We start from the raw sequence: 16,805 nt of genomic DNA on the forward strand, positions 1-16,805 counted from the left end.
GAGGCATCACCATGAGCGTTAGACTGAGAGACCTCTTTTGTAACTTTAAACTGGTAACCTGTAAACATTTTTAAAGTGTCGCCTATGGAGATTTTAAATTACCAAAGTTTGGTGCCATTCCACAAGTGTGCGCAATTTTAAAGCGTGACATGTTGGGTATCTAGTTAATCGGCGTAACATCTTTCACATTATAAAAATTGGGCTAACTTTACGGGTTTTTTTAATTCATTAATTTTTTTTTTTTGATAAAAAAACAAAAAAACAAACTGTGTTAGAAAAATTGCTGCGCAAATTACCGTGTGACGTAAAAGGTTGCGATGACTGCCATTTTATTCCCTAGGGTCTCTGCTAAATATATATATATATATATATATATATATATATATACATACATACATATATACACACACACACATATACATACATACATACATACACACACACACACATATACATATATACACACTGTATAATGTTTGGGGGTTTTAGCAAAAACAAAAAAAAGTGTAATCAGCACAAGGGACACATCCCACTTACTGTAAGTTATGCTCCTTGTGCTGATTTTTCTGTTTTTAATTTTAGCTATACTTAGGCTTTAAATGCTGTAAAATGCTAATTGATATCATTACAACTTGAAACATTGCATTTAACAGATATAATTTGCAGGGCCTAAATACATAGCCTTGTCTAAATTTCAGCATAGAATAAATAACAGAAGCCCTCAACCAACAGAGGTTTATGATAAGAATATTTGTTCGAGACAGCAGAAGAGTATGCTTTGTTTATACTAGCTGAATAGTTCAGCTTCCTTTAGGCAAAATGTCATCTGAATAGATTTGTCCCTCACAATGTTCAAAGGAATCTGATTAAATTATGTAAGTAGAGCTTCAGCTGAAATCAGACTAGTTTATGTATCAATGTTTCTGAGAAATTTATGAGTAAAAGTCAAGTGAAGTCAATTTGGCATTTAGTAACTAGCATCCAAACTACTCCCCTAAGGCAACTGCATCCTTAAGAATTTTTCATTTGAAAGTTAATATAAAATAGAGAAAAGTAGCATGTTTTCTGAAAGCCTCAATGCCTCCAAGACTTTTGCTGGTTTATACATTTACCCATGCATATGCTAGTGTCAATACACATTTAACATACGTTACCTAATATACCGCCTTCACAAAGAATAATATGTGGTAATAAACTGTACAATGTACCTCTTTGTAGCTTTTCCCCCCTTTCATTGTCTGTATTACTATGTTTATTACAAAAAGAAATGCATTACTTCAATTAACATTTCTACTACAACAGCAACACAATTGTTACATGTTAGTATATCAGACCCTGGGTAGCACAACTTTGGGGTAAAAAGCTATTTTGGGGGTCCCTTGATTTAAACTGTTTTATTGGGAAACATTTTGGTGGCTTTCAAAATAGGAACATTTTTACTCCAAGAAAAATGGACATTTAAAATTGGGGCTCAAGAAAAATAGGGTTAGGGGGCCCCATTAACCACCTAAGGTCCACCCTATAGCAGTTTTACTGCCTACAGGGAAGCACCTGTGCACAAGATCACATACATATTTACATGATCTGACACTTTTGGGTAGGGGACGCGCATGTGCCGCTCCTGTTGCCTCGCTCCTGTCGCCTCGCTTCTGCTGCGATTACACACAGCAGAAACCAATCGGCGGGTGCACGGCACATGCCAATTGTTCGGCAGAACAGAGATCTGTCTATGTAAACAAGGCAGATCACCGTTCTGTCAGGAGGGAAGGGATGGAATTTGTGTCCTACAAAGCAGGTAATAAATTCCATCTCTTCCCCTAGTAAAAAACACCTCCCACAGTACACAAACACTGCTAGGCACATGATGCCCCTGATGTTAACCCCTTACCAGCCAGTGCCAATGTGTACAAGGGACAGTGCACTTTTTTTATAACTGATCACTGTATTAGCGTCACTGTTCCCCCAAAAAGTGTCAGAATGTCAGCCACAATGTCGCAGTCCTGCTATAAGTCACTGATTGCCACCATTACTAATAAAAGAATAAAAATAAATAGAAATATCCCATAGTTTGTAGATGCTATAACTTTTGTGCAAACCCATCAATATACAGTGCCTTGCAAAAGTATTCACCCCCTTGGCATTTTTCATGTTTTGTTGCCCTCACAACCTGGAATTAACATGGATTGTTTGAGGATTTTCATCATTTAATTTACAGAGCATGCCCACAACTTTGAAGATGTGTTTTTTTTATAACAACAAATAGGACAAAATAACAGAAAAAGTCAATGTGCATAACTATTCGCCCCACTAAAGTCAATACTTTGTCGAGCCACCCTTTGCGGCTAACACAGCTCCAAGTCGCTTTGGATAAGTCTCTATGAGCTTGCCAAATCTTACCACTGGGATTTTTGCAAAACTGCTCCAGCTCCTTCAAGTTGGATGGTTTGTGCTTGTGAACAGCAATCTAAGTCTGACCACAGATTTTCTATTGGATTGAGGTTTGAGCTTTGGCTAGGCCATTTCAACACGTTTCTCCTTAAACCACTCAAGTGTTGCTTTAGCAGTGTATTTGGGGTCAATGTCCTGCTGGACGGCGAACCTCCATCCTAGTCTCAAATTACAAGTGGTAGAGGTTTTGTTCAAGAATATCCCTGTATTTAGCACCATCCATCTTTCCCTCAACCCTGACCAGTTTGCTAGTCCCGACTGCTGAAAAATATCCCCACAGCATGATGCTGCCACCACCATGTTTCATTGTGGGGATGGTGTTCTTTGGGTGATATGAGGTGTTGGGTTTGCGCAAGACATAGCGTTTTCTTTGATGGCAAAAAATTACATTTTAGTCTCATTAGACCAGAGCACCTTCCTCCATACATTTTGGGAGTCTCCCACATGCCTTTTCGCAAACTCCAAAACGTGCCATTTTGTTTTTTGCTGAAAGTAATGGCTTTCTTCTGGCCACTCTGCCATAAAGCCCAACTCTATGGAGCGTACGACTTATTGTCGTCCTATGTACAGGTACGCCAATCTGTAGCAGCTCCTCCAGGGTTACCTTAGATCTTTGTGCTGCCTCTCGGATTAATGCCCTCCTTGCCCGGTCCGTGAGTTTTGGAGTGTGGCCATCTTTTTGCAGGTTTGTTGTTGTGCCATGTTCGTTCCATTTGGTTATGATAGATTTGATGGTGCTCCTAGGGATCATCAAAGATTTGGATATTTTTTTATAACCTAACCCTGACTTGTTTGGAAGTGTTACTTAGTCTTCATGGCAGTGTTTGGTTAGTGGTGCCTCTTGCTTAGGTTTTCAACCTCTGGGGCCTTTCAAAAAGGTGTGTATATGTAATGACAGATCATGTGACACTTAGATTGCACACAGGTGGACATCATTTCACTAATTATGTGACTTCTGAAGGCAATTGGTTGCACCAGAGCTTTTTATGGGCTTCATAACAAAGGAGGTGAATACATACGCACATGCCAATTATCAGTTTTTTATTTCTGAAAAATAGTTTTATGTACAGTATCTCACAAAAGTGAGTACACCCCTCACATTTTTGTAAATATTTTATTATACCTTTTCATGTAACAACACTGAAGAAACAACACTTTGCTACAATGTAAAGTAGTGAGTGTAAATTTGCTGCCCCCTCAAAATAACTAAACACACAGCCATTAATGTCTAAACTGCTGGCAACAAAAGTGAGTACACCCCTAAGTGAAAATGTCCAAATTGGGCCCAATTAGCCATTTTCCCTCCCCGATGTCATGTGACTCATTAGTGTTACAAGGTCTCAGGTGTGAATGGGGAACAGGTATGTTAAATTTGGAGATATTGTTCTCACTCTCTCATACTGGTCATTGGAAGTTCAACATGGCACCTCATGGCAAAGAACTCTGAGGATCTGAAAAAAAGAATTGTTGCTCTACATAAAGATGGCCTAGGCTATAAGAAGATTGCCAAGACCCTGAAACTGAGCTGCAGCACGGTGGCCAAGACCATACAGCGGTTTAACAGGACAGGTTCCACTCAGAACAGGCCTCGCCATGGTTGACCAAAGAAGTTGAGTGCACGTGCTCAGCATCACATCCAGTGGTTGTCTTTGGGAAATAGACATATAATTGCTGCCAGCATTGCTGCAGAGGTTATAGGGGTGGGAGGTTATCCTGTCAGTGCTCAGACCATAGGCCGCATACTGCACCAAATTGGCCTGCATTGCTGTCGTCCCAGAAGGAAGCCTCTTCTAAAGATGATGTACCAGAAAGCCCGCAAACAGTTTACTGACGACAAGCAGACTAAGGACATGGATTACTGGAACCATGTCCTGTGGTCTGATGAGACCAAGCTAAACTTATTTGATTCAGATGGTGTCAAGTGTGTGTGGTGGCAACCAGTTGAGTACAAAGACAAGTGTGTCTTGCCTACAGTCAAGCATTGTGGTGGAAGTGTCATGGTCTAGGGGTGCATGAGTGCTGCCGGCACTGGGGAGCTACAGTTCATTGAGGGAACCATGGATGCCCACATGTACTGTGATAAACTGAAGCAGAGCATGATCCCCCTCCCTTCGGAGACTGGGCCGCAGAGCAGTATTCCAACATGATAACAACCCCAAACACACCTCCAAAGAAGATGAGGGTAAAGATGATGGACTGGCCAAGCATGTCTCCAGACCTAAACCCTATTGAGCATCTGTGGGGCATCCTCAAATGGAAGGTGGAGGAGCACAAGGTCTCCAACATCCACCAGCTCCATGATGTCCTCATGGAAGCTCTGGTGAACTCCATGCCCAAGCGGGTTAAGGCAGTGCTGGAAAATAATGGTGGCCTCACAAAATATTGACACTTTGGGCCCAATGTGGACATTTTCACTTAGGGGTGTACTCACTTTTGTTGCCAGTGGTTTAGACATTATTGGCTGTGTGTTGAGTTATTTTGAGGGGACAGTAAATTTACACGGTTATACAAGCTGTACACTCACTACTTTACATTGTAGCAAAGTGTAATTTCTTCATTGTTGTCACATGAAAAGATATAATAAAATATTTACAAAAATGTGAGAGGTGTACTCACTTTTGTGAGATACTGTATATATTTTTCTAATTTTACTTCACCAACTTAGACTATTGTGCTCTGATCCATCACATATAGTTCAGATTAAAAAAAAAAAAAAAAAAAAAAAACAACACACATTGAACTAAAGGCTGTAATGTAACAAAATGGGTAAAAAGCCAAGGGGGCGTGAATGCTTTTGCAAGGCACTGTACGCTTATTGGGATTTTTTTTTTACCAAAAATATATCTAGCAGAATGCATATTGGCCTAAATTGATGAAGAAATTCGTTTTCATTTTTTTTTTTTTTTTATTGGATAGGCTTCATAGCAGAAATTAATATATTGTCGGTCTTTTTTTGTTTATAGCACAAGAAATAAAAAACGCAGAGGTGATCAAAATGCCACCAAAAGAAAGCTCTATTTGAAGGAAATTTTATTCGGGTACAGCTCGTCAGTTAAAGTAGCGCAGTGCCGTATCGCAAAAAATGGCCTGGTCATGAAGGGGGTAAATCTTCTGGAGGTTAAGTGGTTAAATTAACTGTCACATTTTAAATGACAATTGCGCAGTCATGCAACACTGTACCCAATTGAAATTTTTAATTTTTTTGTTTTTAAACAGATAGTTTTCTTTTGGTGGTACAAGAAAAGCATAAATGGAAGGCACGCACACCTAGTGCATTACCAAACATAATTTAATAATAAAAATGTTTTATATAAAAGTGGGTACTCACAAAATGCAACTGACAAAAGGCCATAAAAACAATGCATGGACATGCACAGAACACGGGGTACAGCCAGTACGTTTTGGGGGCGCACCCCCTTCCTCAGAGCTATAAAACATTTTTATTATTAAATTATGTTTGGTAATGCACTAGGTGTGCGCGCCTTCCATTTCTGTTTTTCTTGTAGTTCCTTTTGCATTACCCCATTGGAGGAAGGCAGCATCCACCCAGTTTTGGATACCATTATATACCTTTCACACCACCATTTTATTTGATATCTGTTACTCCACACCTTGGAAGACCTATTAGTGCTGGAAGTGACTGTGTTTTTTGTTTGTTTGGTGGTATTTATTCTATAGTGTTTTTTGCTAAACAAATGAAGAAAAAAAATGTTTTTTCCTTCTTTAGTTTATAAAATTTTGCAAATAAGTAATTTTTCTTCTTCACTGATGTGGCTGCACTAATAGTCAAGGAACCAATGATCCATGCCCTGATTATCTGTGTAAACAATGTACTTACTGTGCCTTGCCAGACTTGCCGGTCATCGGCTCTCCTTTCCTCACACAGAGATAGCATGTGAGGAAAGAAATGCTGATAACTGGCAAGTCTGTTTACATATGACTGTTATTGGACACAGCTGATCACATGGTAAGGGCCTCCCTGATTGGACATAGCTGATCACAGTAAAGGGCCAAAGGACACAGCGGTCACAGAGTGTGCCCCATCTTTTGGTTATAGCATGGGCAGGAAGGGGTTAATGTTTACATTAAAAAAAAAAATCCTCCTCCTAGCTCCCTTAATACAGTCTACATTACCTTTTTTAATTCTTATGCTGCTAGCATTAGTACATAGATAGAATATACCTTACTATTTACTTGTTTTAAACTTTTTTTTTTTTTTTTTGCTTGCTCAACTTTTGCATGCCAAAGATTTCCAATTAAGGCCAAGCATTTATTTTATAACCTGGATGTGCAATAACGAACAATTCATCATATTTCAAATCATTAGTAAGACCGCATTTGGAATATCCAGCTCAGTTTTGGGCACCAGTTCTCAAAAAGGAGATTGGGAAACTGGAGAAGGGCAACCAAACCGATAAGAGGCATGGAGGAGCTCTGCTATGAGAAAAGATTAGCCGAACTGAATTTATTCTCTCTTGAGAAAAGGAGAGTAAGGGGAACATGATCAACATGTATAAAATGCATAGATGGTCCATATAGTGAACTTGGTGTTGAGTTATTCACTTTAAGGTCATCACAGAGCATCTGGAGGAAAAGAGATTTAACCTCCACATACGGAAAGGCTTCTTTAGGCTCCATGCACACTCTTTTTAAAGCTCCTAAAAGCAGTCATTAGCATTTTTTTCTGCTCCTAGAAGCAAAATAGTGTTAGCCTATGTGTCCTTGCACACTACTTTAGGCTACTAGTGATTTTTTGAGCTTCAGCATCTAAGAGAATAAAAAAAAAAAAAAAAAAAAATTTTTTAAATATATATATATATATATATATATATATATATATATATATATATATATATATATATATATATATATATATATATATATATATATATATATATATATATATATATATATATATATATATATATATATATATATATATATATACACACACACACAGTATATGTTTCCTGAGCGTTTTTTTTTTTTTTAGCTCCCCTTCTCTTTTTTTATGCTTTAAAAAAGGAACTGCAAAAACACTCCTAAATGCTCATAAAATGCTAAAATGCTGCTACAAAAAGCTATTACCAGATTTTTTTTTTTTTTTTTTTTTTTTTTTAATCCAGCGCTTTTGTAGCTTAAAAAACCCTAGTGTGCATGGAGCCTTAAAGCAAGAGCTGTGAAAAAGGGGAATATGTATATGGAGGTTTTCTATTTGTGTCTGCTTCGTTTTCTTTTTTTCCTCTCTGTTGGTCGAACTGGATGGACTTTTTTTTCAACTAGATTAACTATGTAACTACAGTATATTAACAATTCAGTGCAGCAATACGTAGAAACAGACTTTTAAGTGCAGCACTACAAGATTTAATTGGATGGTCTAAGCAACAATATGTAGGTCAAATATAAACTCTGCATGCAGTATTTTAGTAATTGTTTTATGTTGTTATATTGGTCTGTTTCCAGAAATTTCCTGATTGAGCCTGTTTTTTCTATCACCTTTGACTAAAGTGTGTTAAAGATAACAAACATGTCATACTTACCTGCTCTTTGTAGTGGCTTTGCACAGAGCAGCCCAGATCCTTCTCTTCTCCGGTTCCTCTTTGGTGCTCCTGGTTGCTCCCTTCTGCTGACTGCCCCCACAGCAAGCAGCTTACTATGGGGGCACCCGAGGCCCTGCTCTGTGTGTCCATTCAGACAGGAAGCCGTGGCTCGCCCCCCCCCCCCCCTCATTGGCTAACTGACTTTAAATGACAGCAACAGGAGGCAACGGCGCCACTGCTGTATCTTTACCAGTCAGGAGAGACTGTCCCGGAAGGCTGAGGCACTTGTGCACATCACTGGACAGAGATAGGGCTCAAGGGGGCTGCTGCACACAGAAGGTTTTTTATCTTAACTCATAGAATGCATTAAAAGGTAAAAAAAAAAAAAAAACAAAACTTCTAACTTTACAACCACATAAATGTAGTAAACTGCTAGTATTCCTGACATTCCCTAAAGTTCCAACCTAGAGGGTTCCACAAGTAAATAAAATATAGTCTATGCCTATATTGTCAGAACAGCAACATTGGGCATCTAGACGTCCTGCACTAAGCACAATTGTGTACTGGATACAAGATGGCCAAGACAAAAAAAACAATTATTGGGACCTTGGGGTGTACGCAGGGCCACTGTTAGAAATCATGGGGCCCCATACAGCCTACCTGACGGGGCCCCCTTGACCCCGCCCACAGCTCCGCCCCTGACCCCACATTGTCACTGGTGGCAGGTGTAACATTTACAGTACCCCACCAATCATAACTGGAGCTGAATAGGAGAGATGTCAGTGTTTTGATATCTGTGCCAATTCAGTTTGTGTCTGCATACTCCACAGACTTGTTTTGACCTGAATGGACATGGAGGTAGGCGGATTTAAATGCACACAAGTCAATTCATATCTGGGCTCCTGTGAACCTACATGGAGCTTTCAATGAGGTCCACATGAAAAACTTACAGGGGGGGACCTAATTGCAAAGCTTGGGTGAAAGGTTGTGAAAGGTTATCAAAGGGGAGTCGTTTGGGGGGGGTGGTAAACATGCAGCTTGGCTGTGTGTTTTTACTGTCCCTCCCCATCACATGTGTAAAGTAGCATCTCACTATGTGCTCATGGTCATCATTATGATGATCACAGCACAGCAGGTGCTCTATGGCTCTGTCAATGTAACATGCTGTTGGGTGCTGACTTTGTTACGGCTGTGCTGTGTTATAGTCTGTAACACACATTACAGCCATAATTTCAAGAAAGTCAGCACCCAACAGCATGTGACACTGACAGAGCCATACAGCATCTGCTGTGCTGTGATTATCATAATGATGATGACCATGAGCACACAATGGGGAGTCTGGGGACTGCACATTCTGCAAAAGCCTGTGTGACCTGTCAGTGTGTGTATGCAGGGGACTGCCCTGCTTGCCTGTGCACCACCGCTGTCGGGATTACTCTTGCTGTGGTGTCGCCACCTCAGTGATCAGTCTCTCCCTCAGGCTGCAGCGCGGCACTTACTGAGAGAGGGGAACCGCATTACAGTAAAATCCATCCGCTGGGGAAAGCATACAGTGAGCGGCTGGGACTTTAGTTTGTGCAGGTACATTGGTGTAGGGCAGCATGAAGCCAGGGATTTTATGCCTGCGCCGAAAATGGAAAAAAGGTCCCTCTTCTGCTCTCGCCTCCTGGGCACAGGAAATTACATACATAAAATTTATATTATATATATATATATATATATATATATGTAGAAGTTAACCACAAAGCTCCTCGGGCCCCCCCTGCTGGCCGGGCCCGCTACAACAAGGCTGGTTGTACTGCCCTATCAGTGGCCCCACGTGTACGCAAGTATAATACTGCAAACTTTAGGCTAGAAGTTGGATTTAATTTGCAGTACAGGCACAATGAATAAAATATGCCAACTGTCACCACTTGTAAATTTGCTCTGAATATATTAGTGTATGCTGTGCTGAAGAACTCCTTACATTACAGAAGCAGTAACACCAATCCAGTGACACGGGTCTCTTTCTACCTGCAGTATGCATGCTCAGCAGTGTATCTGCAGTAAGCATAATGTGCGGCAGTCTATAGTATTGTACATGTCAATTATTTAATAAACCTCTCTATTCTGCACCAGTCCCTGAAAACCTAAAATAACCCTTGTAATGGGTTCTCCTTTCTGGTAACTTGCCAATCTTGTAAGATGCAGCAGTCTCTTGTAATCTAAAACTTTGTAAAGTGCATTGTTAAAGACATGTTTTCTGTAGGTATGTGGCTATGAAGATCAGTTTGAGTGACAAGGACCCACAAGTTTAACCACCTCAAGTCCAACACTTTCACTCGCTTCCAGTCCAGGCCATTTTTTAGCACGGTCATACTTTGAATGACAATTACTCAGTTATGCAACACTGTACCCAAATGAAATTTTTTGCATTTTTTGAGACAGATAGAGCTTTCTTTTGGTAGTATTTAATCACTGTTTTTTAAAAGAAATTTTTTACTATATAAACAAAAACGAAAATTAAAAGATGTTTTTCTTTTCTCGGTTGTAAAATTATTTTTTTTTTTTTACATTGAGATTGCCAATTACAATGATGATCACTGCAATAAGCAATTGGTAAAAGACTGTGTAAAGGTTTCATTCATGAAACCTTGTGTAATACTGTGACTAGCCCCAGGGATTACATGGTACCGGGGCAAATCACAACAGCCCTGTACCATGTAACCGCTGTGACTAATCAGAGCTCACACAATAGTAAACAATTACATCATTGTTTACTACTATTCATGTGCTCACTGTAATTGGTCACAACGATCACATGATATCATGGTCACCAATAGCGGCCTGGTACAACAATCGCACAAGCGGGTGATGCAGGACAAACGTACCGGTAAGTCCACCTGTATCAGCGCTGCTCCCATCCGGCTGTTAATGTGCTATGGCCGGAGGTGAAGCCGTTAAAAAGGGAGTTGTAGGGGGTTAAGTAACATGCCAATTCATTGTAATGTGCAAACTCCTCTGTACCATGTCAGTCTTATGCAAGATCCAAATATTGTAAGAAAAATGGCAACTTACGTGGGCATTGACGGATTTGCAATGCAATTCCTGAATTTTTATATGGATTTATGAAACCATGTACGCTAAAAATGACCTTAGTCTAATCTATATTGCCTGTGTACACTAACCATTAATGTGAAACTGATGTAACACATTAGCGGTAAAATGCTATTCAGGTTGAGATATAGGTATACCTTGGTTTCAAATGTAGTTTGTGGACCACATGTACTGTATAGGCCTTCAAAATATGTAGATAGGTAAAACCAGAAAGGTAATTCAGCAACAGCTAAAGAACCCACAGAAATAATCTGCTAGACTCATAATAATTTAACATCTTACCTGTTAAATTAAAGTTTGGAGCAACTGTGCTATCAGCCAGTGTGAACCATATGAGGCCAAAACTCATGCATACAGCTGCACTTACATCTGCAGCATTATACCTCTTTCCTGTAGATACAAAAACAAGTAACATTTGTTTAGTAAACCTTTCTGCTATACATACATACATACATACATACATTCTACCAATAAATTCAGAGTGCAGCTAGAGATGACAACCAACCAGCAAACAAATTATGGATGCTTAGAAAAATGGATTGGTTGCTACACGTTATAGCACTTTCCACATTCTAGGCTGAGCAGAACTTTGCTGCTGGTCCCACCTGCACAGAATCACGTTCAGGTAATCTCCTCTGTTGACCTGAGTTGCAGGCAACGCAGGACTGCGCAGGTGATAAAAAATAAAATAAAATATGACTATGTACAGGAAAAATAGTTTTCTTCAATTTGCCCAACCACTCATATGTGAATGTGAAGCTTTAACTGAACTCTTTATGCCTGTTTTTTTTTTTTTTAAGTGGAATAAATAGCTTTCAGAAGCTCAACTTCATCTGCAAGTGACACCTTGTATTTTCAAGCTCTCTGGTCCCCATTGTCCATCTTCCTCATCTGCAGACTTGGATCCTACTCATCTATCCCTTAAACCTCCCTGACGCAGTGGCAGAATACTGGGACAATTACATAATCCTGTTATGCCCAGAGGTTTGGGGGGGCAGGTACACTAGTCAGCATAGAATGAAAAGTATGGAAGGTGGCAGATCATTTTTTCTTAAAAGAAGCAAAAATATTGTTGTTACAAACAGTTGAAGAGTTTTCCTTAACCAAAAGAAGATACAGGCTTGATATAGCGGACTATTCTAAGACCTTTTCAAGTACATTTTAGAAGACGCACATTCTCTTTTAAAACAGGAAGAAGTTCTGTTTTTGTCTTAGAGACTTTAGTCTTAAATACAGGAGATAGACATAGACTGGCTGCAAAATAAGTATGTGGTGTGGCATTGGGGAGAATAAACTGAAGAGGTAGGCGATGCTTACAATACGTTGTGCCAGTCCAAAGCTGTATTTTAGGGCACGGCAGCCCACTTTTAATAAGCAAAAAGTTCCCATTCACATTAGTTGCCCACACAGGGGTTTCCTTTGCACAAAATCCAACCAATGAAAATGCCGAGCAGCTTCTGTCTCCTGGCTGCTAGCTGGGGCTGACCCCTTTGGGAGACCCTCTGTCTCTTGGCTTCTGGCTGGGGCATCTCGGACCCCTGGATGAGACCTTCAGTCTCCTACACTGGGAGCGGTCTCCAACTGCGAGCTCTGAGCTATCCTCACATCTGAGTTTATAATATACACAGTATTCTCTGCTCAGAAACAATAGTCTGGAACTTCGCATTAACCCTAAATGCAAATTCTGTGTCACATTTCCTTATATTCTCACAGTGATAGGGCCTCTCACTGTCACATCACCGCACACCCTAATATGCCAAGCATAATGTGCACATCACTGAAGAATCAAGCAACCAGACAGGCTGCAACCATTGCACGGAAGCCCCGCCTCTCCCAAAAATTACACTGCATGCCACCAGAGTAACTAACATCAAGGTGCAGAAGTAGCTTATCTGCACTCACACAGCACCCAAAAAAACGGAGTTAGATTTACCGGTAACTCTTTTTCTAGGCGTCTTCCAGGACAGCCTCTGAGACATAGGGCTCCTCCCTCTGGGACAGGAAACACATTCACCCAAATGGTTAAAAGGAGGTCCTCCAGGCCTTCCCCTACAGTTTCCACAAGAACTGCCAGAAGGCTCTGAAAGACATAACACACTGGCATAACATTAGTATTTCCCCTTTGCACCAGATATAAAACTCTGGGTGGGAAACCAGGCTGTCCTGTAAGACTCCTAGAAAGAGAGTTACCGGTAAGTCTAACTCCGGTTTTCTCTTATCGTCTTCCAGGACAGCCTCTGAGATAAGCAAGAAACTTACTGTTAGGGCGGGACCACTGCCAGGAGGACCTTTCGCCCAAATGCCTGTTCTTTATCAGCCATCAGGTCCAATCGGTAATGCTTTGCGAACGTGAAGTAGCTGGACCACGTCGCTGCTCTCCGGGGTGGCACCGGCTCTCTGCCCACGAAGTTGAAACCGCCCTAGTTGAATGTGCCTTAACTAGAGGTGCTTGCCTCCCAGCCAACCTGTATGCCTCTAAAACTGTCATCCTTATCCATCTGGCGATGGTGGATTTTGATGCTTTAAATCCTCTGCGTGATCCCGCAAAATTCAAAAACAAAGATTCTTTTTTCCTGAAGTCTTTGCTGATATCTAAATAAACTAAAAGGCTACGCCTGACATCAACTAAACGGAATTCTCCTTCCTCATCGACCTCTGAGGAGGAGTAAAGTGTTGGCAGGATAATGGCCTCAGTTCTATGAAAAGTAGAAGAAACTTTGGGGAGTAAACTAGGATCTGTTTTGAGCACAACCCTATCCTCCAAAATTTAAAAAAAATGGCTCTCTAATCGAGCGCCTGCAACTCACTCACTCTTCTGGCAGAGGTGATTGCAATTAAAAAGGCTGTCTTTAGCACCACCCACTTAATGTCATATTTTTCCAGAGGTTCGAAGGGACTCTTTGTAAGTGCGCTGAGGACCAAGGACAGATCCCAGGAGGGACAGGCTCTGACCTTCACTGGCCTGGACCTGGAGAGAGCCTTAAAGAAATTTTTTACAAAAGGATCCTGCTGCAGGGAGACCTGGAGAAAAATGCTCAAGTCGGCAGCCTGTACCTTCAGGGTGCTAATAGAAAGACGTAATTCCACTCCTGCTGGAATTCCTGGTTCTTCCTGCCCCTGTTCCGCTAACCAGGAATTGAACCTCTTCCAGACCTTGACGTAGATAGCCCTGGTTACTGGTTTACGGCATTCTAAGAGAGTCTTAATGACTCTTTCTGAAAACCCTTAAGCCCTTAACAGCTGTTCCTCAGATACCATGCTGTAAGCTTGAGGCTCTCTATCTGAGGATGCCGGATAGGACCCTAAGTGACCAAATCCTCCCTCATTGGCAGAGGAATCGGAGGATATATGACCAATCTCTTTAGGACTGCAAACCAGGCCCTCCTTGGCCAAAAAGGGGCTATCGAAATGAGATCCGTTTCCTGGGTCAGAAATTTTTGAAGGACCGCCGCAATTAGCCTTACAAGGGGGGGGGGGGGGGGGGGGGAGGAGGCATAGCAGAGATGGAAGTGCCAAGCATTGGCGAAGGCATCCATCTCCCTGGCTTGTTCCAGCGAGTGCAGGAAGAATTACTGAGCAACTTTCTTGTTGTTTTCTGAGGCGAACAGATCCACCTCTGGTATGCCCCCGGCCTTCACAACCTGCTCAAACACTTCCTGGTTGAGTGACCATTCACCCTGCTTCACTCGCTGACGACTGAGAAAGTCCACCAGAGAGTTTAGAGTCCCCTTTAAGTGTACTGCTGAGAGAGAAGCCAAATTTGTTTGTCTGACCTTACTTGAAGATGCCGTCCCTTTATCCTTTGCTGGAAGGCTTCTAGCACCCTTTGGACTGCCAGTAGCTCCCTCTGATTTGAGGTCCGTCTGGCTTCCACCTGAGACCAGGACCCTTGAGCCAGATCCCTTTCCAGGTGTGCACCCCAGCCAAAAGAGCTGGCGTCTGTTGTTACCACTAGGGCTTCTGGTCTGGACCACAACAGACCCCTGTCCAGCTTGTGATTGGTTCGCCACCACCACAGTGTCCTTTTGACTCTGGTGGAAATAGGCATAGGTTGATCCAAACCCTGCTGGCTGCCATCCCAGCACTACAGGAGAGCCTGTAACGGGCGCTGGTGGAACCTTGCTCAAGGGACTGCTGTAAAACAGGATGTCATTAAACCTATCACTCTCATGACATCTCTGACCTGGGCTTCCTGGTTGGTCTGAAGCTGCGCTGCTCCTAGACCTAATTTCTCTATCTTTTCTGATGGGAGGAAGACCTTCCTTTCTACTGAAAAAATGATGCATCCCAGGTATAGTACTTCCTGGGTTGGGATCAGCTGAGACTTGTCCTGATTAATCAACCAACCAAGAGTACACAGGAAACATTGTGCCTCCTGTAGATTTTCTTCTAGCTGCTAGTAAGACTGGGCAACAAACAGAAGATTGTCCAGATAGGGGATCACTGTAATGGCCCTGACACGCAGCGGGGCTAGGGCGTCTGCCAGGACCTTCGTGAAGATCCTTGGAGAGGAAGCCAGTCCAAACGGAAGTGCCCTGAATTGGAAAACTTCCGAATTCATCCTGACTGCCAGTCTGAGAAATTTCTGGAATTCCCGATGTATCGGCACATGCAAATATGCGTCCCTGAGGTCAATAGTTGCCATATAGCAATCGGGAAACAGGAGATTTGTTACCGTGAAGATAGACTCCATCCTGAAACGCTTGTATCTGATAAACTTGTTCAGGGGCCGGAGATTTAGAATCAACCTGAACTTGCCTGATAGTTTTCGGACTACGAACACATGGGAGTATACCCCCTGTCCGTGTTCCGCCTGAGGTACTCGGCTGATGACCTGTTGATCCAACAACTCTCCAACAGCAAACTCAGAGCCCCTGCTTTCTACCGGTCTCTTGGTAACAGGGTTACTAAAAAGAAAGATCGGTGCAGGAATGGCATTGAACTCCAACTTGTAGCCGTTTTCTATTATGTTTAATATAAAAAACGGGCTTGAAGTTGCGTTGGTCCATTGCGGGAGGAAGTCTCCCAACCTCCCTCCCACCGGAACACAAGAGTCATTGGGGCTTTGGGGTTGTTTGAGGAGGATTGAATATTATTCCTCCTCTGCCACGTCCCTTGTGACCCATCCAGTGTTTTTTAGGACGACCCTCTCTCTCCTGTTGGGTTTGTTGCCTGAAACCTCGAAAAAGACATCTACCCTCAGGTTTCTTCTTTTTCTCTGGGAAAGCCTTTTTCTTGTCCTGGGTACGCTCCAAGGCCTCCTGAAGCCTAGGTCCAAAGAGGTGATCGCCTGAGAAAGGCAATCCACAAAGCCTGAGCTTTGATGCTGCATCCCCCGACCAAGCTTTCAATCATACGGCCCTTCTTGCGGAATTCACCAAAGCTGTAGACCTGGCTGCTAGTTTTACAGATACCGCAGAAGGGTCAGTTAAGAACCCAACTGCTTTAAATAATAAAGGAAAAGATTTTAGCAGCTGATGTCGGGACCTGCATGCAGAAATGTGAGACTGCAACTGGGTTAACCAGCACTCTAAATTTCTAGCAACACAGGTAGCTGCAAGGGCTAGTTTAAGCCCAATAGAGGAGGCATCCCAAGCCCTCTTTAGCAGCACATCACCCCTTTTGTCCATGGGGTCCTTAAGGGATCCCAGGTCATCGAAGGCCAAATCAGTCTTTTTGGAAACCTTCGCCAGCGGTGCATCCAGTTTTGGAACCTTGTTC

The 16,805-nt window shown here is 42.0% G+C and overlaps 1 protein-coding gene across 3 annotated transcripts in view; it reads right to left on the bottom strand.

The window, feature by feature from the left end:
- Positions 1–16,805, bottom strand: part of SLC35B3 (solute carrier family 35 member B3) — a 95,986-nt gene that overhangs the window by 54,830 nt on the left and 24,351 nt on the right. For all 3 annotated transcript variants that reach the window (XM_073631030.1, XM_073631031.1, XM_073631032.1), the window contains exon 5: positions 11,367–11,474. In XM_073631030.1, the coding sequence (XP_073487131.1) occupies positions 11,367–11,474 (108 nt within the window). The remainder of the gene's footprint in view (positions 1–11,366; positions 11,475–16,805) is intronic.

This window comes from Aquarana catesbeiana, linkage group LG05 (genome assembly GCF_042186555.1).
Source record: "Aquarana catesbeiana isolate 2022-GZ linkage group LG05, ASM4218655v1, whole genome shotgun sequence".
NCBI lineage: Eukaryota > Metazoa > Chordata > Amphibia > Anura > Ranidae > Aquarana > Aquarana catesbeiana.